The following is a 23,737-nucleotide window of genomic DNA, read 5'->3' as shown; positions in this document are numbered from 1 at the left end:
GCACTTTACACAGTGAGTAATACTCGCAAAACTCGAGATGAGACTACAAGCAAACCTAACAGCTATAACTTACTCATTATAATATTAAAATCAATTATCTAAACGGTGTACATTTTCACTTGGTTAAAAATTACTATAAAAAAATAAAACGGATATTTACACAGATCAGGCATAACTTTTTGGCCACTGATCAGGCATGACATTATGAAGACCTGCCTAATATTGTGTTGGTCCCTCATTTGTTGCCAAAACAGTCCTGATGTGTCAAGCATTAACAGCATTAACTTCTTTAGCAGTTTGAGCTACAAAAGCCTGTCTGTTGGATTTGACCAGACGGACCAGCCTTCGCTCCCAACTCGCATCAGCAATCCTTGGCTGCCCGCGACCCTGTCGCCAGTTTACCACTGTTCCCTCCTTGGACCACTTTTAGAGCTGCAGTTTCGAAAAGCTCTGACCCAGTCATCTAGTCATCACATTTTTGGCTCTTGTCAAACTCGCTCACATCTTTGCCCATTTTTCTGGCTTCTAACACATTAACTTCGAGGACAAAATGTTTACTTGCTGCCTAATGTATCCCACCCACCAACAGGCGCCATGATGCAGAGATAATCAGAGTTATTTACTTTACCACTCAATGTTATGCCTGATTGGTGTATATCTTATTACAAAAACCCTAATCTATAAATCATGACACTACACTATACAATTAACAGGTTTTTATAGCAGTAAAATAAACAACTGCTGTAGGTTTTGTGCTGTCACCTTGATCAAACAACCGAGTGCAGTCAGAACAGAAGCCTTTTTCGTGGTTCCACTCTGTGTCAAAGCTTTTCCCTGGAGTCACGCCACAGCTCTTACACCTGATGCATGTCATGCACACCTGTGGAAAAACAGAGTATAAACTATAACAAATTTTAATGATTCGGTAAATTAACACAATCTTTGCGGTTTCACTCAGACAGAGGTCTTTTGCGGCTTGAAAAACTCAACTGATGTTCTTTAATATTCTCTCACTGTATGCATGTGAAAGATTGAAATGGACACATGCAAATCCGAAAAACAAAAACAAACAGCTGCAAACAAAATTTGTGTTACTGTATTTTATAAAAATTAGTGGCGACAGTATGAATGCTCACCCATGGCCTCTTGCGCTTGTTGGGTTTGGGGTAGTTCGGCCCTAGACAGGCAGGATGATAGCAGTTTTGGCATCGTTCACACTCAAGCAGAGGCTGTGTGGAGAAGGAATGTCAATGCTTTTTTTTGGAAATCGACCACACACACACACACACACACACACACACACACACACACACACACACACACACACACACACACACACACACACACACACACACACACACAGCAGGAACATGCAGAAGTGAAATTGAAAAAAAAAAAAATACAGTACAAAAAATATATATAACCAAAATGTTCCTTATTTCACTTTCAACATAAACCTAATGGTGAAATGTTCCTGCATTAGACAGTTTGTTAATGAAACCGCCACTAACTTTGGAATGTCTGTTCTTGCGACCGCACACACGGCAGAACTTGCAGCGACGACAGCACCAGTTCTCCTTATTCTCATTCACTGGCCGCTCTGACGGCTCCAAGCAGAAGTGATGAAAAGGTTCGCAACACACTTGACAGAACAACATCTGTGGCAAATAAAGAGTGGTGAGGAAGAACAGTTTTATTACCAGGGAAGCTAAAACCTTCGTATCACTGAAAAGGCTTTCATATCTGTACAATTTAATAATTTCATTATATCATTATAATAACCTAAATATGTGCCAAAAACAACCTGAATACAGTGACATACAGAAGTTATATATCTATTTGAAGAAAGCAATTATTAACATATATATGCACAATGATAGAAGGCCTTCTTTTTCAACATGAAATATGTGAAACTGTGGATCATCACTAATCTCAGCTCATACCTCATGTTGTCCTTTGCTGGCACATAGCAGGCACACAGATGAAGGCATGAGAGACACAGAGGTGAGAATGCTCAAACCACCCGTCGACCAGACACTCTGCACAGTGCAGTCCTCCTGTAGAAGGAAACACAGAGCAGAACACAAGATACTTAACAATCTCCGAGTTCATCTCCTTATGGTAAAGGCTTGGGGGGAAAAAGACAAACTATACATTAAAGTCAAATGTACATAAATAAAAAAAGAAAATACTGCAACAAGCAAATGTGAAGGGGGCATAATAAAGCTATTGGGAAAAAAATATCTTAATTTTCTATAATAAATAATATATATATATATTATTTTACTCAGTCACACTTACCTTCAGTTAGTATTTTGTTACTAACTAGGTTTTTATTATGATTACAACTTTATAAAGCACATGCAGTGCATCCGGAAAGTATTCACAGTGCTTCACTTTTCCCAAATTGTTCAGAATTTTTAAACGCACGACGATGCCAAAAGAAAAATTTCCGAGAGAAATTGTAGTGAAAGGAAGGAGGAAGACAGTGAACAATGATTTTCTTGGTAGGCTACTGTTTAGATACAAGCCGTGTAACAGACACTGTCTTTCGTTAAAGCCTGTTTAAAGTTCATTAGTTTCAATGAAGGCATTATAGACAGGTGCGGCGTATTTATGTTCAAAATTAAAAGTCTTTGTCAAAGTCAGTGGGTGCATCAAGGATGTCTCTGTACTTCGCTGCATTCAGCTTCCCTTCGATCCAGACTAGTCACCCAGTTCTTGCAGCAAAAAAACATGCTTCACTGTAGGAACGGTATTGGCCAGGTGATGTGCGGCGCCTGGTTTCCTCCAGACATGATGCTTGGCATTCAGGCCAAAGAGTTCAATCTTTGTTTCTCATGGTCTGAGAGTCCTTTAGGTGCCTTTTGGCAAAATCCAGGTGGGCTGTCATGTGCCTTTTACTGAGGCGTGGCTTCCGTCTGGCCAGTCTACCATACAGGCCCAATTGGTGGAATGCTGCAGAGAGGGTTGTTCTACTGGAAGATTCTCATATTTTCACAGAGAAATGCAGGGGCTCTTTCTGTCTCTGAGGTCTACAGGTAATTCCTTTGACTTCATGGCTTGGTTTTTTTCTCTGACTTGCACTGTTAACTGTGGGACCTCATATAGACAGGTGTGTGCTTTTCCAAATCATGTTCAATCAACTGAATTTACCGCAGGTGGACTCAAGTTGTAGAAACTGAGCTCAATTTTGAGTGTCATGGCAAAGTCTGTGAATACTTATGTACTTTTTTTTTTTTTTTTTATTTATAAATTTGCAAAGAATTTAAACAAACTTTTGTTTTATATGTAGAATTTTGAGGAAAATAATGAATGTAGTCCATTTTGGAACTGACATAAAATGTGAAAGAAGTGAAGTACTGTGCATACTTTCCAGGTGCACTGTAGTTAATGAACTTATTTATGCTCTATACAGAAATGAAAATGGAATTTGTTTGTAAATGTAAAGTTTGATGTAATGGTAAGCTGAACAGGCACTCTCTCATTGTTGCATAACATTACAATAGCACACACATTACACCAAGTTTATTCAAATATATGGACAGTGACAATAGATACATTAGCTACAGTTACACTTATAGCTAATGTATCTATTTATTCATTTATCATCAGCCCCTTCACTCTGGTTAGGGTCATGATGGATAGCCCATCCAGGGCCCAGACAATGCATGCTTTAGATTATCTTTACCGTAATTTCTGGACTATAAAGTGCACCCACTGAATTTTACAAATATTTTTATTTTTAACATAAATAAGCCGCACCTTGTGTATAAGCCGCAGGTCTTCACTGAAACTAATGAACTTTACACAGGCTTTACTGAAAGACAGTAAAATATGTTGTGGCTCCTTTAGGAGCAGAGCGGCATTTTGGGAACAGCACGTCACTGCATTCTTTCGGTATTACTGCACGTGTGTGCGTGTGGAGACTGAGGATTATGTGCTCAACGCGTTACAACGACTTGTATCTAAACAGTAGCCGACCAAGAAAGTCATTGTTCACTGTCTTCTTCCTTCCTTTCACAACTACTGTATTTCTCTCTGGAGTTTATCTTTTGGCATCGTCGTGCGTTTAAAAATCAACACCGGTTTTTCTCCCCATTCCGTGCAGCTCAGAACACAGGTGAGGTGCGTTTTTTCGTTTCCGTTCGAAAATTTCATTGGTCTAATGTTATGGGGTTCAGTTTTTTGGCTTGAAGTTTGTGAAACCGGGAAAAACCCAGGAAAAATCCATAAATTAGCCGCTTCGTTGTTTAAGCCACGGGGTTCAAAACGTGGGAAAAAAGTAGCGGCTTATAGTCCGAAAAATACGGTACTTTATTATAGTATCTTTTTGATTGCTATTTACAAAACGCACATACAACACAAATCTCCGCAATGCTCTGCGAATGTTTTCTGTACTACCTTAAAGTCGACACAGATCTTGTATGTGGGCTCAGACGGCTCGTTTTCTCTCTCAGCAAAACCGTTAGCCAGCGCTGCCAGGACACTGGGTGGTGTCTGCTCCTGAGGACTCTACAAACCAGAGTTAGAGATCAAGGGGTGACTTTTGCGTATCAGTTTAAACAATGTATAATGCCCTAAACATGAGGGCAAAATAGAAACAGTTTCATGTATAAAATAATTAAATAAAAAATAAAAAAAACACTCCAGTAAAAGTGTCGTGAAAAACAGGACATGTCCTAATTTTAGTGACTGCTAGTTGCAATTACTAATAGATATTCTAATATGTTTAATTAAATCAAACGCTAAGAATTAATCCCAGGTTCACAGGAATGGTCTGCATAACCAATTCCTGTTTTTGTTTAAACATAGTTACACTAAGCCCTTGATTTACTAAAGCATGCAAACTTCCTAACGCCTGCAAAAGCTGTGTAAGCTGAGGTAATAAAAAGAAAGGAGGCCTTATTAAGGATTGTTATTTTGACTCAAAATATAAAACAATTTGACTTTTTTCTGTGAGCTTTTAAATTGAGGGCATTCCTACCTGAAAATGCAAAACATGTATGCAAAACGATTTGAAAATTTCTGTGGAAACAGCAACTGCATTACATTTGTGAGAGATCTGATTCTGCTAGCTGAAGACAAAACTATAAAACTTACTGTCTAAATAATAAAACATCAATTATTATTCCATTCAGTTTAATTTGTATAGCACTTTTAACAATGGACATTTTATATTGTATTTAATTTGGACAGAGTTTGTAAAAATTACTTATGACTACAATCACCATGAACAGTTTTACATTAGAGTCTCTATCAGTGAACAGTTGATAACCTCAACAATGATCATACTTTAATAATTAGACTTTTGGTGTGAATGAGAATGGGTTTCATTTTCAGTCAGGGTTTCGATCAAGGTTTTTCCCTCATATCAAATCAGGGTGTTTTTTCTTGCCAATGTCACCACCAGGTAGCTCTTAGGGATAAACTTAAGAGATTAACTTATAAATGTAAAAATCACATTTGTATATGTAAAGCTGCTTTGGGACGATGTGTACTGTTAAAAGCATTACATAAATAAAATTTAACTGAATTGAATAATAAAAAAGCCTAGAATAATTTATTTTGACAGCAAGTTAATTTATTAACAGTTTGTTCTCATCTCTCACTGCCAACTCCAATTCAATAGAGTGAAAATATTTTTGTTTATATGCAACAACGTATAATACACTATTTTAGTTTGAATGGATTCTGATACATCTTGCAGGATTTGGCACTGTGTTGGATGTGCAATAACATGCATGGACTTTGAGTTTCGCTTTGGGATTTGTGTCTGAAATCGGTAAAGCTGTCAGCAAAGAGCACACAAATAAACTAAGAAAAAAGACCACCTTTGTTGCTTATCCTACTTCAGATTGATGGCTTCCAAAGCTGATTTGTTACCTTCTCAGGTTTCCGTCTGATAGGTGGAACTCTGTTAAATCCTGGTCTGCGATGTCGTACTCCATCGTCAAGGTCATCACCAACAAAGTCGTCCAGTGACACAAAATCTGTGAGCAATTTGGAAAACACAAACAGTTCAAACAGTGCCATCATCACAATCATCATCATGCTGCATTACTCATTCAAATGGCCATACTGCAGGAAACAAAGTAAACAGGAACACAAGAAATCATTAAGACAGCAGAAACCCAGTCAGCCTTTCTTGTCATTAAGGAAAGTAGGAGACTTGTCAAAATGTATCATAAGATTAAATACAGCAAAACTACAGCACAACCAGAAACCATCACGTAAACTAATGGCTGAAGAATTATGTGGCGTATTATGAAAGGTAAATTAAAAAAAAAAGACACACAGATACATACCGGACTATAAAGCGCACCCATGTATAAGCCGCACATATTTTGACAAATATTTTTATTTTGAACATAAATAAGCCACACCTGTCTATAAGCTGCAGGTGTCTACACTAATGTACTTTACACAGGCTTTAACAAAAGACACACTACACACGGTGTAACGGATGAAATATTTTGCGCTTCTGTTAGGAGCATAGCGGTATTTTGGAAAAAGACCGGCACTGCATTCTTCCGGTATTACTGCGTGTGTGGAGACCGAGGAATATGCCATTTTTATTTTCTGATTCTCATTTCTAAGTTTCTTTGACTAACCCATAATGCTGTTGCAAAGAAAAATTAAAAAGCACAAGTTTTGGAAACCTGTCTGTGCTTATATGATTTCTGTTGCAACTGGAGTTAGTGAGCTCTCCTTTCACCCAGACTCAACGCGTTACAACGGCTTGTATCTAAACAGTAGCCGACCAAGTAAGTCATTGTTCACTGTCTTCCTCCTTCCTTTCACAACTACAGTGGTACCTTGACCTACGAGTGCATTAATGTACGAGTTTTCCGAGGTACGAGCGGTCACTTGGTCGATTTTTTTGCTTTGTTATGGGAGCAAAAAATTTAGGTACGAGCTCGAGACGCCGCTGCTAGATGGCGAAGTGAAGATAATTAAAATTAAGATAAGCAAAGAAGAAAAAGTAAACATTTTAATGTTTAGGGATACGTAGTACAGAAGTGATAGTAAAAAAACGAGTTTTCCCTCCGCCTCCGCCTATCGCCTCTACCCCCCCTCCACACACACACGCAATATGGAAAACTGATTTGATGTGCGAGCAAATTGAGATACGAGCTCGTTCACGGAACGAATTAAACTCGTAGGTAAAGGTACCACTGTATTTCTCTCGGATGTTTATCACACAGGTGAGGTGCGTTTTTTCGTTTCTGTTTGGAAATATCATTGGTATAATGTTATGGTGCTCAGTTTTTTGGCTTAAAGTTTGTGAAACCGAGAAAAACCCAGGAAAAATCCATAAATTAGCCGCTCCGTTGTTTAAGCCGCGGGGTTCAAAACGTGGGAAAAAGGTAGCGGCTTATAGTCCGAAAAATGCTGTATATGGTTTTGAAACAAGCAACTCCCTCATGCTTTACCATTGTTGCGTGGACCAGGCGCTCTCCTCCGGGCTGGTGAGGTTGAGTGTGGCGTCCTGTTGATGTCCGGGTCGAGGTCCGAGTCATAATCCAGCAGATCGCAGTAGTAGCGTGGTTTAACAGTGCGCTTGGGTTGTTTCCGTAATGACGGACTCTGGCTGTCTCCTCCTACAGACGCTGCCTCTGTCATTTCACATTCCTCATTACTTGAGTGGTCAGCACTGACTAATGAGCGACGCCTCTTCATTTGCCCTATACACAAAGTGCACGCACACACACAAAGAAAGAGAGATAGAGAGTGAGCGTGTAAGTGTGAGCTAGCACTATGAAGGGGCTAAGAGCTGAAAGACTCAACCTCGGAGTTGTTGCAGGACAAAGCACTTAATTAGAGTGTATTTACTGTTCTGTGGTGACTTTTGGCTGAGTTTACAGTCCTAGAGCAACAAGACTCAATAAATAGTGTGAAAGATGTGATGCTGAAATCCTTCCAGACCAGATTTAACCACAAAGAGTGAATCTCAGACCATGTAATTTTAAATGTAACACGGTGGAAGACAATAGTGTTTAATTAATGAAACAAAGTCAGACAAGTAAATGAGCCACGAATGCTCTTGAGAATAAGAATGCAATTACAAGACTGTTTACCTTTATAGACCTTGCCACCTAATCTCAAGGCCTTTCTTTCTTCAACCTCATCACACCTCTTATACCTGTAAGACAAAAGTACAGAGTCAAGCAGTGTAATAATGTGGAATATATATGAACTTCACATTAAAAATATACACTGATCAGGCATAACATTATACACTGATTATCTCTGCATCATGGTACCTCTTAGTGGGTGGGATACATTAGGCAGCAAGTGAATGTTTTGTCCTCAAAGTTGATGTGTTAGAAGCGGGAAAAATGGTGAGCGTAAAGATTTGAGTTTGACATGGGTTTGACAATGTGATGACAAGACAACTGGGTCAAAGCATCTCCAAAACTGCAGCTCTTGTGACCAACACAGTATTAGGCAGGTGGCCATAAAGTTATGCCTGATTAGTGTATGAGAACTAAACAGCTTATTTAACTATATACCTTATGTGAGGTAATATCTCACCACTAATCAGATTATCGAATATTTCATTTCAGAGACATAATGCATTTACAAGTTATATATGGACAAAGGTTTGTGGACACCTGACTAAGTATGTGCTTTGTGAACATCCCATTCCACATTTTATTCCCATTTGCTATTATAATGGGAAGATGCTCCACTATATTTTGGAGTATGTCTATGGAGATTAGAATTCGCTCACAGGGGTAACAGATAAGCAAGGTACTAATGTATGGTGAGAAGGCCTGGGGGGGGTGTTCAATAGGGTTGAGCTTATAGCAAGTCACTCAACATTCAATGCATGTAAGCATATTTGTGCACAGAAGCACTGCCACATTGTTACAGGTTCGGGTGTCCTAGTTTATGTGAAGAGAAAATTTAATTTTGCGATCCAAAGACATTCTATACATTTGTGTGCCTCCAACTTGGTGGTAACAGTGTGGTGAATAAACACATATGACTAGAAAAATCTGATGTCCCAATACTTTTGTCTATATAGCGTACTTAAGCATGACTTAATGGAAATTACACAATTATGTGCTTTAAAGAAAGTAATAATTCGAGAGTTTTAGAGAGAATTAGAACAGTAAGGAAGCACTTACACACAACACTGTCGTTTGGTGTTAGGGCCGCCAAATTTGGGCTTGTCCAGGCAGTTAACGCACTTGCCACAATCCTCTTCATGAAGACAGCCTTTGCACTGGCCACATCGGCGGGCATGTTGGCGAGCTTTGCGAAACTTCGGTGTCCTCTGTTCTGGCATGATAGGGCTGTCTGGGTCAGAATGCGATTCCACATCTGTAAATGTAGTGCAGTAATTAATGATCCATCAGGACAAAAACACAGATTTGAACCCGAACCAGTTAGGTTTTAATACCACACCTGTATGTGAACTACAGCTGTTGCAACACTGTAATAATATATTAATCCTAACTGGCAGCATGAAGAGTGAGCCAAGCTGAAGTAGAACCAATGTTAAAAACAGATTTTGTATAAATTCTATTGGATTCTACTTGGAAAATGGCTGAAGCAGTTTTGTTTACATTCAAACAATACTTTGTGTAATGAATAATTGTGAAAGATTCACATTTCTAAATATGCATATCACTGATTGACGTGTTTGTTCAAATATACGGACCATTTATAACTTTACAGCCACTGATCAGGCATAAAATTAGGACCCCGTGTCTAATATTGTGTTGGTCCCCCTTTTGCTGCCAAAACAGTCCTGACCTGTTGAGCAGTAACAGCATAAACTTCTCGAGCAAAGTGAGCTACAGGCGCTCGTCTGTTGGATCGGACCACACGAGTCAGCCTTCGCTCCCCACGTGCATCAACTAGCTTTGGCCCCCCCGTCACCCTGTTACTGGTTCACCACTGTTCCTTACTTGGAGCACTTTTGGTAGATACTGACCACTGCAGAGCACTAACATCCAACAAATCGTTTAAATCTGTACTCTCTCCTATTTTTTTCCTGCTTTTAACACGTCAACTTTGAGGACAAAATGTTTACTTGCCGCCTAATATATCCCACCCACTAACAGGTGCCATGATGCAGAGATAATCAGTGATATTCACTTCACAGGTTATAATGTTGGTTATAATGTTGCCTGATCAGTGTTCATAGTGAACTCCTGATATTTTTCTTCAGTTTGACTTCTACCTTTAGCAGCAGGTGATGGTGAAATGCCTGATCTTTCATGCAGTGGAAGTGCACTGAGTCTGGGGATGTCGTCTTGGACGATGGCACGTGGCTGCCCCAGAACCACAGCTGCTGCTCGACAAACATGCTTGATGCGAGGACCTCCTCTGGTAGGCTCCTGAGAAACAGAGATGTGGGGTTAATTGCTATAAGATATTAAAGGGTCACAGATTTAGTCACTGCTCAGTAAAATGAGGGCTGTGGAATTACCAGCTCTGGAGAGGTAGCAACAGTCTTGTCAGGACAGGAATCCTTAGCTTGCACCATTGGTTTTCTGATCGGCTTCTTCTCAGCTGGGATTCGGCTTTCTGACAAGAGCTGTAAAGTATAAGAGATATGTCAAATTAAGAGTGCAAACAGAATCTTTGTTAGTATATCATTACGTCTATTTGGACAGAATTTGATTATTAAAAAGAACTTACAGGTGCAAAACAATTATTAAAAATATTAAAAAAAAAATGCTTCATTTCTTGTGAGTAGATTTGATGTGTATCATCATGTCTGCGTATATGTCTTTCTGCCACCCTTAGGAAACTAACAGCACAGAGCCGCGCCAATTTTACTTGCGTTGTGAAATCTTTCGGAATCAGTGTGTGGAACAAAGTGTGCCCAGTAAATGTTTATGCAGGAGTGAACATCTCTCCAGGGTAAAACCATTTCTGCAGGCCAAATCACTACATCTCCATATTTTACTCACTACAAACCCAAAGGGAAAAAAATTCAATCCAATGAACGAGCGCAAACGTGAAAGACGATTACTCTGGCTTTTAAAAATAAGAGCCACAACATGTTTAAAGCCTTAATTCTTATTCTAATTTGCTATCAAGTTCATGGTTTTCTTCACAAACGCTGATGAAGCAATAATGCGATTATATCATCGGGTGTGACATAAAATATCTGGTTAATTCCAGATAAAAAAAAAAAAAGAAATTATTAGAAACTTGATTGTCACCTTTGAATTCATAGCAGTCATGAGGACAGGAGACATCAAGAGACGTTATTAAAAATGTCCCTCTGACAAATTAACACCATCCATAAAACAGTTTTTAAACAATTTTGGTGTAAAACGAAAGCATTCAAAATATTGTCAGAAGAGTACAAGCTTAAATCACATGCACACCACAGTCATCTGAAGCCAGGAGATGGAAGGGATGGTTAGTTTCTTCCCAGTTAATCAACTTGTCACTAGCCAGACTATCAGCTCATGTATGTAAAAGAGGGCAGATAGAGAATTCCTTCCTGTGCCTGAGTTGCATGTCAAAAACAATATATACATGTATAGATAGTGGTTGATAATTCTCATGTAATAGGGAGATCTAGCTATTGAGTGGGAATTGGCATGAAGAGAATAGCAATTAATAAAATGAACCAAATAATATAATTCCCACACAGACAACTAGTGGCTCAAACAAACGGCGGGATATAAATAAATAAATAAATAAATAAATAATTCTACCCCTGATGACTTGAGTTGTTTTTGCTGATCAATCTTGATGAGCTGAACCTTGGCTTTCCTGAGAAGGTTGAACATGCGCTTGTTGGCACTGGAAAGGTGAGGCCGTTGGACAACGCTCCTTTCCTTCGGCTCGACGATGTTCTTTTTATTTTGATCTTTTGACTTCTCGTGTCTCGATTCAGCTTGAAACAACTTCTCCATGTCTAATAACGAAAAACACCAGAGGTCTATAAGTTAATTAAAAGTCCATTCTGAGACAACTTTAATAAGTTGACTTAAAAAAAAAAAAAAAAAACTACATCAAATATGTAGAACCCTTACCCATGGATTTCTTGGGAAGTGAAATATCTGTATGGATGGAGAATTCGTCTTGCATTTCATCGACCTGCTCTTCCTGGTGCTGCGCCAACAGCTTGTTGCCGAGGGCACGAACACAGATGGACACTTTGCGAACGACCCCTGGAGTGTCAAGATCCTCAATCTTCAGTTTAGCTTTTTCCGCCTTAATATCAGAAAGAGACTGAATGAAACTGGTTTCGTTCTTTAAATCCACACTTTGTGCCTCAGCCGGGGGTAAAACAGCTTTCCCTGGGTCAACAGATGGGAGCTTTTTCAGCTTTTGCTTGGTGGAACCCAAGTTGAGTTCATCCTTGAGTTTCTTGTAGAGCTTTAAGTGCGATTGTGGCTTCTTGAATTTCAAGTTCGGCTTCTTTGTTTGAGGCGAGTCAATTATCGAATCAAATGAAAAATCTTCAGACAACAATGCCTCGTATTCCTTTTCGAGATCTTGGTCAAAGTTGCAGATCTCTGGACCTGCAGGCTCCAGTACCTGCCAATTAAATCCTGGGTCTCGAAGTAAGGATTTTCTTTTGCCGGAAAACTTTTCATCACCGATATTTTCCAAGTCATCCACTGGCTCAAGCTTAGATTCTTCAGCAGAAGACAAATCGAGATCTAACTGAGCTTCGGGTAGTTCTAACAAAAGGTCCTCCTCGTCCGGTGACAGAAGAGCTGAGGGCTCATCTTTCTCGTCACTGCCATCTCGTTTCTTTGATTTGGGAATCAATCCTAACTGGTGCCCTTTTTTCTGCGCGTTCCTCCGTGGCAGATCTGACATGTCAGCATCATCCATAAATCTCTTTGGCGTTTTGATCACCCGTGAGGACCGAGCACTGACAACTGGCATTATAAAATGCTTGATGTTTTTTACAAATGTGGTTTTACCCGGTTGAACTTTAACAGAATCTGTATCCGTTTTTTCATCGCCAGAAGCCTTTTCTTCTTGTTCATTACTTTGAGCACCAAGTTCATGTTCCACTTGCTCTGCTAGCAACATTGCCCTCCTTTTTTTGTCTTCAAGGGTGTAAGGAAGACTTGAAACATGCCTCTTTCTGTACTTTGATTTTAGCATGCCAACTAGCTTGGACCTTGCTGGCTCGGAAGCTACGACCTCTGAGCAAACATCAGCGTCTTCCGTTAACGGTCGTGAGGGCAACCTCTTTCTGCGAGCTTTTAACCTTTGTCCTTTTAAAGATCTTCGCCTTTTCTTGCCTTGCTTGATTGGTTGCCGAGCATAGAGGAGAGGCTCTGCTTTACCAGGTATCGTCAACTGAGGGTCTAAAACCAAGACTGCTGCAGCCTCAGTTAACGGTTCCTCTTTACTCTTAATTTCTGGCGTTTCTGTCGCAGGTTGAGGTGCTGAACTGACACCTGTAGGTTCAGCTGCCTCTGCCATTGGTGTTTTACATCTTGGCAGAGATCCTTTTGCTTTTGAGAGAGCAACCTGACATTTCCTTGGTTTAGACTGTTCATGTGATTCTGGTAATTCCCCCACTTTGGGTTCAGTTTTAGCGGCTCGAACTTTAGTTTCAATGGCTGACGCTACAGTTTCAGTAGCTGGAGCTTCCACCTCAGCAGCTAGAACCTCTGTCTCAGCATCTGGAGCCTCTGCCTCGACAGCTGGAGCCTCTGCCTCGACAGCTGGAGCCTCTGCCTCGACAGCTGGAGCCTCTGCCTCGACAGCTAGAGCCTCTGCCTCGACAGCTAGAGCCTCTGTCTCAGCGACCAGAGCATTTGTCTCAATAACAGAACTCCCAGTTTCAGCAATCATTTTGGAATTTGAGTCATTTCCAGAAGAAGCAATCTTAGGCTTTCTCCTGCAGCTTGTCCAAGGTCTATGCCTTACACGCTTCTTTCGAGGAGAGTTGGGACTCATTTTGTGTCTTGCCCTGCCCATAAGAGGAGGGGCTGTAATTTTGATCTGGTTCTCTATTTCTAACGGAGACTGATGATCAGCTTCTTCAGAACCCTCTTTCAGATTAGACTTGGGTGAAGATACAGCTTGCTGGACTGAAAATGACTGTTTTAAGCTTTTATGTTTTCCTGGTGATGACACAACCTTTATCTGGAGAGGAGGAACGAAATCTTTATCCATCGCCTCTAGATCTGTCTCAGCTGGCTCTTTCAGGACCTCAGATGCAACCGAGATCTGAGGCTTTTCCTCTTCTTTTCTTAAGGCCACCTCACAGTCATTTCTTGACCCTGTTTCTGCACTCTTTCCAGAGGTCACTTGTCGGCCTTTTTTCGACCTTGTCTCCGCATTCTTGCTTGAGATCAGCTCACCATCATTTCTTGAATTTATCTCCTCATTCTTACTTGAGGTCTTATCATTATTCATCCTCAAGCTTCCCTCCTCATGATCGTTCCTTGATGTCTCCTCATCAACTTTTTCAGTAGTCACCTCGGCCTTTCTTAAAATCTCGTCATCTTTCTCTGTATTTTTAGGGCTTTTGGTAACATTAACAGTGTTTAACAATTCTTCAATTTTTGGCTCCTGTAAAGTGTTAGTCTCTGAACTATCAGTTGGACAAGATGCAGGTTCTGTTGGAACATCCAGCTCCTTTGTTGGCTTCGAGGGACATTCTGTCTCTTTGCTAAGGCTTTCTGGTGCTTTGCTTAGATTTTCTTGGGTTGGGGGACTGACAGTTTTGCTTTTGCATTTTACCAGTGTTAGGGTCCAAATAAACTTACTGCATTTCTTACGTGACCTGGCTTTTGGGTTTCGTATTCGTGTCAATTTTAATCCTGGGATTCCCACGAAATTGTTCTCTATCGAATCTCCCGTCAGTTGCGGAGTCAAAGCCTCACGGTTTTTGTCATCCTTTTCTAAAGCTTTTTCTTTCCGATTCCGCTTCTTCCGTTTTTTCTTTTTCTTCCTCGAAGGTGGTTTAGGTTCCCCGACCGTTGATACCTCTAATACCGACTCGGACAACGTGGCCTCCTCTTTGTAGTCTCCTGGCTGCTCAACGTGGTTCGAGTCTAACCTGTGCCGCCTGCGAATCACAAGCTTTTTGACTTCTGTGCTTTCTTTTGACAGGCTGTCAGTTGGCACCGCCTTCTTTTCACCAGTCTTTGCTTCTACAGTGTCACTACATGACGTTGAAGTCTTGCGGGTTGACTTCCTCAACTTTTCCTCCGCTTTTTGGTCATCAACCTTTGCATCTGGCACTTTCTGGGGAACAGATGCAGATCTCCCTCGTCTTCTTGCAACGATCTCTTCTTTGACCTCGACAGGACCACTTTCTGGGGCTTTCGCACCTCTCTTTAATCTCACTTGTGCAGATGAGACTAGGGCACATTGATTTTCTTTAGTTTCCGACTTCTGTGATGCATCTACTTAACTCTCCTCTTAGTCACTAACTTGATAGTGATCCTCGGAGAAGACGAAGCATCGTCTTTCACAGAGCCTCTTTTTCGTCTTTGTTTTGTTAGCTTATCTGAGCCAGAAACTGTATCTTCGATCAAAACAGCATTGCAAGACTCTTTGCTGGGAGGTTCCTGTGTACATCCGAAATCATTCTGAGGTGCTTGAACCTTGCTGACCGCGGCTGTTGCAGGAGCTCGTCTCCGACGTACTCTTTTTGAAGAAATTGTTGATGCCCGATTACCTAGAAAAAAAAAAAAACTGATTAGAATAGAGAAATACTTCATTTCTGCTTCTAACTGAGGATACTAAATACTTATCATTTATTCATCAGTTTAGTTTGACTGAGCAATACTGTCTTGTGTTAGCACTGTGATGTTAAAGGTTTCCAAACATGTTATGGGGAAAACACCAGATGAGTAAGTACTGCAAGCTGTGTGGCCAATATTTTACTTACGTTTAGGACGATTTCGTCTGGACTGTTCAGGAACACTGCTGTTTTCATTTTCAGCCTCGAAACCTTTGAATTCTGATCCCTGTAATCCAAAACAAAAGTACAGGAAATTACTATTACAAACTTGAATTTTCTGAATGATCAGATTAAATTAATGTTTATTTCTCAGTCATTATGTATCATTTCAGTCTGCATTTAAAATAATGAATATATCTTCCTCATTAAAGTCTAAGTGACACATCTTGTGACAACCATCAAATAGACGCATTTTATGGTGTATGAATATGACATTCACTCATATCTCCGTCCATCTGTAGCAACAAAGCACTTTCTTCTTCTTCTTCTGCTCTTCTACTTCAGCTGCTCCAGTTACGGGTCGCCACAGCGAATCATCCATCTCCAAATCCCCCTGTCCTCTACATCTGCCTCTTTCAAACCAACCAGCTGCATGTCTTCCCTCACCACATCCATAAAATCCCCCTCATTGCCCGTTGGCTTCATCCACAGCATTATTCTACCGACATACCCAATGTCCCTCCTCTGCACATGTCCATACCATCTCAATCCAGCCTCTCTCCCCCTGCCTCCAAAATGTCCTACCAGCCCGGTTCGAGTTCTAATAACCTCTGGTACCAACAAAGCACTCTGGGAAGTGAAAATGAGATTATATTGCTCTACGTCATGTGTTATGTGCATGTCATACACAGTGGTGTTTTAAACACTAACTTTCTTGCCACTACACCTGCCCATATGGTGCACTTGATATGGGACAGACTGACATGCCTGTATATTTTCTATTACCAGATTGTTCACAACCTAGCAGTAAAACAGAGGTGCGTTGGATACACTTCTTCTTGAGCAGCATACGCTATTGTGTGAGTGTAAATTCTATACTGAGAAACGATCCTCCACTCAAATATCATCTGCACCCTTACCATTGCAGACAGGGGGTTACAGAGAGCCTGTGCACAACAGATGAATCTTAATCAATCGGAAGACTTTCTGTGGCTGTCACGTGATTAAAGCAGGGAAATGTTTGGCCTTCAACTTTCATTTTGTAACATTTTAATGAAAAAGGTACGGCTGAAAAAGATGTTTCTTTAAATCCTCAATCAGAAATTGCATTTCTCTCTCATTTTAAACTAAATAAATGTACAATTGCTTTAAACTGAGAAATCATATTGTACTTAAAAAGGTGTAAATAAACAGATGAAATATTAGTAAATTAATGATAAATTTCTCATAAATAAACAAATAAATTGGACGGAGATTAAAACACTGAAAACAACTGATTGAAGCATTTACTAAAGCAGTAATAGAAACAGAGCTCCAAATTCAGTTACAATGCCTAATATCTCTTTCTGACACTGTGTATGATCACAGATTGAGTCACACAGTGCAAGATTTTCAGTACAAAGTCTTGATTTCTCTGCACAATAAGAGTTTGTTTATCTTCGGTCATCATTTTTTTTTACCAACATATAAAAATTGTGCATTTGTCAGATAAAGGACAATGAAATCAATACTGACTAATGGGTGTAAAACGGTTCTAAAACTATGCTGCCAAAACATCTAAAACGTTCCAGGCTCATTTACTGAATCTTGCAATAAGACAACTTAGTTCATAAGCTGAAAGTTCAGCATTCGGGAGCAGCTAAAGCTCCGAGCTCCAACACTGCCATTATATAAAAAAACATAAAAGCGAATCTCAGTGAATGGGTCTCAAAATAATAGTTTTGAAAATCAAAACAACATACACTGTTACACTGATGCAAAATGAAAGCTATGACATGGGATGTCATTGAATTTTTGATTATCAACACCAGTCCACGACTGTCATCTCTACCATTCCTCACATCAATCACCCAGACATGACATTCACAGGAGGTGTGTGTACTGTAACTGCAGCACTCGGAAGGCTCCGAACACATCTGAACCGACTTAACGACAACAAAAGTATTATTCAGACTGGATTAGGTTTCTAGACTTAATGCAAAAACGTACAGGTATAACAGTGATTTGTAGAGGCCTGGAAAGACTACGGTGGATATTTATAGGATAAGGGATCTGTGAAAAAAACCACATCGAGTGAAACGTGTTTATACACACGTTTATTACACTACAAGGTCCATGTGTATTGCACACATGCTGACACAAAAGTACATTGTGACCTTGATTAGACCCTCTGAATAGAGTGAATTTGCAGTATGTCTGTGATCATTAGTAGGTGACATGACCAGGACATGCATGTCTGCTAGAACCTAGAGCTGAATAGCATCGCTTTTTTAACAAGTAGCATTAAAACCTTGTCTATTTTATTGATGTACATTTTAAATTGAGCTCAACACCAGATTTAAGCAGTGTCTAAACTGGAAATAAGCAAACAATATTTCCCCCACAGAATACAATACATTCCTAAGAAACAGTACATATGTACATTATCTTACTAGTTACTTTACAGATTATACGGTGCAGTAAAATCTTCGAGGTACACGTTATGTAGAATCAAAATGACCGACTTGGATGTGAGTATAATCTCTGATATACCCTGATGTACAGAAAAACAAATCCAGTCCAAATAGGGCTTAAAAGGTAAATCAATATGCTTTGCATATATGTATACATTATTTTACACTTATACTAAAGACACACACCGTTCTGGGAGTCCAAACATTATTCTGGGAGTCCAAACATTATCCTGGGAGTCCAAACATTATCCTGGATTATACCATTTAGAAAAGCGAGACGTTTATAGATGCAATTCGAAAAACAAACACAACTTGACACTGATCCAGACTTCAACTGGTGTGTATGCTTTAATATAGATCATGTTCTGCTTGTCAGCTCCTCATCACCCGTCTGTGTGTGTGAACTGTAGCAATGCCTCTGTCAGTCTTCACTCAGGCCCCCACACACACACTAGCAGATTTTACTCAACTCACATGAACTTCCTCGTCCGAACAGCTCGTGCATTAGATATGCAACGATGAATCTGAAAAACCTGCAATCTACAAAACAGACAGATGTGCCACAGTGCGCTACCACTAAAACACACACACACACACACACACACACAGGTCTTGTGGTGTTAGCTCGTATGCTACAGTAGCTCGCCCCCCTCCCCCTCCGCGATCTCACACACACACACACACACACACACACACAGCGCAGAAACATTGTTTCTGATCGCAGTGTAAAATGTAGCTTTCTGTTCCTGTACACAGAGAGCGATCTCTCTCTCTCTCTCTCTCTCACACACACACACACACACGGACACTACACTACACCGAGACCACTGTTCCTCCTCCTTCATGCTCTCTAAACACTTCACCATCACCTCGGGGCCGAAACCAGCAGCCTGTAGCCCTTTATTTCTGTCCATGTTGTCCCCAGTGCTGCTAACACAAGCTCGTCCAAAACTAAACTTCCACTCGGCGTTAGCAGGCCGCGGGATCCCGGGCGCTCTCTCTCTATCTCTCCACAGCAAAGCGAACAACATGCGCGTTTACTGACCTCCTCGCTGCCGCTCGAGCTGTACCCAGCATCCCCCAGGCGCCTGTAACTCGCCCCGATCCCCAGAAGGCGGAGGTGAGACGGGTCCTCGGTGGACGCAAGCGCCAGGCAGCTTCCAGGCCTCGGGCCTCCTCCACCACTACCACCACCACCGCCGCTAGTGTCGTCTTGCTCCGTGCCCGAGCGGCCGAGCTGCCACCGCTTCTCCGAGCGCAGGCGGCTCCGCGACGACCACGGCCGCCCGGGGAAGCGCCCGCGCGCCGCAGCCATGCCGCCCGCTGCTCCGCCAGCAGCCCCGGCCGCCGAGCCGCATCCCACCGCCGCCGCCATCGTTAGCTTCAACAACACCGATTTACACAAGCAGCTCTGAGTTCAGTGGAGAGGGAAAGCGCCTGATTGGGAGGGGGGGGCAGACGACGACTAGGGCGTGATGCATTGTGGGAAATGGAGGCGCGGACCACCACAACCCTTGACGCTGCGGAAAAATCTAATTACAATGCATTAATATTATTTAACGGGCCGCATTTCAGAAATATCTAGAAGTATTAGATTCGCCATTTATTATATTATTCTGAGCATGTATTAATTGTTTTCGATAATTTATTCATTAAATAATTAATTAGAATGACTTGATTACATTCTATTAATTTTGATTATCTAAATATTATTTATATATTTGGTTCGGATTAATTTTGTTGGCATCGTTCATCTAAATAACAACCATCAATCACCGCTGCGTAAAGAACCCGAGTCCTATAACCCTCCCTCGTGTTTAAAACTACATTTCCCAAAAGGCACCGCCTCCTTGCGTCATGATCACCCGCTTGATGCGGAAGCGGATGTTAGTTCTTTCTTCGTCTCCGAGCCCTTTCACACTTCAAAGTCGCGTTTTTTTGACCAGCTGGTTCCTCATTCCTCTCCCCAACCCGAGGTAATTATTTTCTAACTAAATGCTACAATTTTACATTTTACAGCGCGGTGTAAATACTTTTAAAAGCGGTGTTTAGCGCGGCTGCCTAGCCCCCGTTAGCTAGCCTGGTGTTTTCTCATTTGCCTACGTTGTTGTTGGATACAAAGGCGACGTACAATCGTCAGAGCAGAGAGGGGAATCAATGTTATTTGATTAAATAGTTGGAATTATAATTATGTATACGTTTCAATCCTCGTTGTTTTCTCTCTTTCTTTATGTTTGATAGTTTGGTTATTTGTGTGTTAGAGCTTATCTGGAGGCCTTGTGTTCGCTTTAAAGCGCTTCTTAAATACAGTGTATTTGGGTAGTACTGCTGTTTACCGCTAGGTGGTATCAACGCTCCAGTCCTCCAGAGAAAGCATGAGATGGTAAAATGACTCAACTTTTTCTTTTCTCTTTTTTTTTTCTTCTTCCAGGAAAGCATGAATCTGGAGCGCGTTTCAAACGAGGAGAAACTGAATCTGTGCCGGAAATATTATTTGGGTAATGTTCCTTCAATGAATGCAACACTTAAGCAGTTGTTTTAGGTGTTAAAATCTAAAAATCAAGTAGTCTTTTATTGTTATTGCAACCATATACAGTGTAGTACACAGTATAGAAAAGCAACGTTCCCCAGGACCAAGGTCCATAAGACAACATAAATAAACAGGAACATGGAACTACACAAAACTCACTAGGACACTATATAAAGTGCAATATTTTAGTACCAAATAAAGGATGACGTAATACACAGTCAACTCTTTAAAATACCATTTTAAACAGATCCTTTATAAACATGTATTTATTCAACGTAATAAGTCATACTGACGTAAATGAGTGCTCACGATATATTTGTTGTGTTTGTGCAGTCTTAAACATCACAGTACTTATGGCTGCGCATGATATACACTTAGAATATTATAGGACCCCTGACCATCACAACTACATGTTCTTGTGGAACATTTAGTTCTAGTTTTAGATCCTTCTTTGCAGTTTTATTAACTGTGAGGATTGTTTTTTTAGCCACAAATCAGCGAAGCTCGGTACTGATGGGAGGACTGGTGTAATTTCATGTTCTTGTTCATCACAAAGGTGTTCAATAGGGTTGAGGGTCAAGTCAAGACCTTCCATACCAAATATCAAGGCTTCATGGAGCTTGATTTGTACACAGGAGCATCCAGTTTCAGTGAAAGGAAAGCTGTAAGGCTAGAGAATGCAGACATCTTCTATAATTGCGTGGTTCTAGTTTGGTGAAAACCCACATACAGGTGTGATGGTCAGGTGTCCACATAGTTTTGGGCATATGGTGTACTTTCACAGTTATTAAAATCAGATGAGTGATTTTGTCTTTTTTGTTTTAATTAATTAAAATTTATTAATAATTTTTGCTGAATAAAAACATTAATTGTTTAATGAAATGCATCTCAAGAAAACACTTATTCAAATTGTGACTTTAAGGTCCAAGTTATTATAGTGTGATATAATAACTAATGAATATAATAACTCATGGGTATTATAATAATTCCTGAATATTATGTGATTATTATTAAATGTTAATTCAGATGTGAATAATAATAAAAAAGCATTTTACGATCTGGTACCTGGCCTTAAAACTGTATATATTTGTAAAGTGCACCAGAAGTGGGGCTAAAGGAACACAGTCCGTGACTATAAAGGTCTACTGTACATGTATTACTTGAATGTTATGATTATCTATATCTAGATAGAGAGAGAGAGCGAGGTGTCGTGACGCATTTATAGCAGAAATATAAAATTAAGCATGTGCTGCTTTTTTCTTTGTGTTTGGTTTGTCTTATTTAGGTGGCTTTGCCTTCCTTCCTTTCCTCTGGCTGGTTAACGTCGTGTGGTTTTTTAAAGAAGCTTTCGTAAAACCCGCCTACACAGAACAACCGCAGATCAAAATCTGTGAGTAAGATATCAAGCATCTATTTACACGACTTAAAGATGAGACATTACCAAGCCATAAGCCTTTCTGCTGACTTTTCATATTCTACATCTGTTCTTCCTCAGTACTATTACGTAGAGTTGATGGGGTATGAAAGTACACAGTCATGAGCATAAATGTTTAGTGTGTTTTTGAAATTAATTCCACATTTAAATGCTACACATTTTGATTAAAGACGGCCTTCCAGGCTACATGATCTCACTCACACACACACACACACATTCTATACTTGTGATTAATGTTATGAGATGTTTTCTTAAACCTGCCCATGTTTGTGCCTAAATTGTAACTGTAATGGTTTGTATGCAGATGTGAAACGTTCAGCGCTGGGGTTAATGCTGTGGGTGGCCGTGCTCACGACGTGGATCACCATTTTCCAGCATTTCCGAGCACAGTGGGGCGAAGTGGCCGATTATCTCTCCTTCACCATTCCTCTTGGCACACCATAAAGAGACACTTTTTTTTTTTTTTTTTTTAAATCTCTTAAACAGCATGATAAACGTGATTATTATTTTGCCTCATGAAAGTGAAAGAATGACACATGAGAGAATGAATATGAGTCTGACTCTGATGTCATAAGCAATGAGTGACAAGGCACAATTGTACACACACGCGCGCACACACACACACTCCTCATCTATAATGCTAATCATAATCTCATAATCTTCTGATTCTACTAACGGGGCTGACATACCAGACTCTTGAATCCATGACTAAAGCCTTTCTTATGTCTAATTCATAACTGGCGCCTATTATGAAACCCAATCTCACATTTGGGCACATTCTAATCCTCCTTCCTGTCTGGATCTTACTGGATGCTGTTTTTAGTAGCTTGTAGACGGAGTGTTGACAGCAGGCAAAATATGTTTCCCAACATCAGTACTTGGCATCCTGACAAATAAAAAAAAAAAGATTGATGAGTTCTGCAGTCAGGCATCTGAACTACGTTTTCCAAAATATGACCAGCAAGTAGTCGTTACGTGATGGTTCATAGTGTTCATGTTCATGAATAGTGTCAGCTTATTTTTGGCTCATTCTTGATGTCGAGGGTAGTGTGATCATGTTGATGCTTTTACAATTATTCCTTTGTAAGGTTTCCTTTGCACACAATTCATTTCAATCCTTATAACATGTTTGACCACATGTTTTTGTTTACTAGGCATGTCTGTGAAAGCCACTGTTATTGATTCAGATTACTACTACTTCATCTCTATAAAAACATATACCTGATTTCTGTGATGTTGAGACTGTATTCAGTTCTTGTGTGATTCAAGTCTATTTGGTAGCAAAAATACAACTGGTTTAGTAGACATGGAGTACAACTTTGTTTATTTAACCACTACAGGTTTAAATATGCTTTTAAATGCCATGGCATGTGTTGTTTCCAGATCCAATTACATTGTATTATTTGAAAGACCCAGGGAGATGTCTTGTTTTTTTTTGGGGTCAATGTTCCAAA

At 40.2% G+C, this 23,737-nt stretch overlaps 2 protein-coding genes across 2 annotated transcripts in view; one reads left to right on the top strand and one right to left on the bottom strand.

The window, feature by feature from the left end:
- Positions 1-20,014, bottom strand: part of kmt2bb (lysine (K)-specific methyltransferase 2Bb) — a 36,123-nt gene extending 16,109 nt beyond the window's left edge. Inside the window, 16 exon segments of the mRNA XM_046863132.1 lie at positions 763-880; positions 1,137-1,229; positions 1,512-1,658; positions 1,944-2,057; positions 4,405-4,515; positions 5,887-5,993; positions 7,437-7,688; positions 8,082-8,146; positions 9,138-9,333; positions 10,199-10,355; positions 10,448-10,555; positions 11,694-11,896; positions 12,015-15,370; positions 15,373-15,640; positions 15,854-15,932; positions 19,364-20,014. Of these exon segments, the coding sequence (XP_046719088.1) occupies positions 763-880; positions 1,137-1,229; positions 1,512-1,658; positions 1,944-2,057; positions 4,405-4,515; positions 5,887-5,993; positions 7,437-7,688; positions 8,082-8,146; positions 9,138-9,333; positions 10,199-10,355; positions 10,448-10,555; positions 11,694-11,896; positions 12,015-15,370; positions 15,373-15,640; positions 15,854-15,932; positions 19,364-19,693 (5,704 nt within the window). The 5' untranslated portion in view covers positions 19,694-20,014.
- A 141-nt stretch (positions 20,015-20,155) lies between these two features.
- On the top strand, positions 20,156-23,508 carry psenen (presenilin enhancer, gamma-secretase subunit). The gene is made up of 4 exons (XM_046863131.1): positions 20,156-20,294; positions 20,750-20,816; positions 22,134-22,238; positions 22,588-23,508. The coding sequence occupies exons 2-4, from the start codon at positions 20,756-20,758 to the stop codon at positions 22,725-22,727; spliced, it is 306 nt and encodes a 101-aa protein (XP_046719087.1). The 5' UTR covers positions 20,156-20,294; positions 20,750-20,755; the 3' UTR covers positions 22,728-23,508.
- The last annotated feature ends 229 nt before the right edge of the window (positions 23,509-23,737 follow it).

Source organism: Silurus meridionalis, chromosome 12 (assembly GCF_014805685.1).
Source record: "Silurus meridionalis isolate SWU-2019-XX chromosome 12, ASM1480568v1, whole genome shotgun sequence".
NCBI classification, from domain to species: Eukaryota; Metazoa; Chordata; class Actinopteri; order Siluriformes; family Siluridae; genus Silurus; species Silurus meridionalis.
Note: the sequence above shows the minus strand (reverse complement) of the source record. Positions and strands in the feature narration are given on the sequence as shown.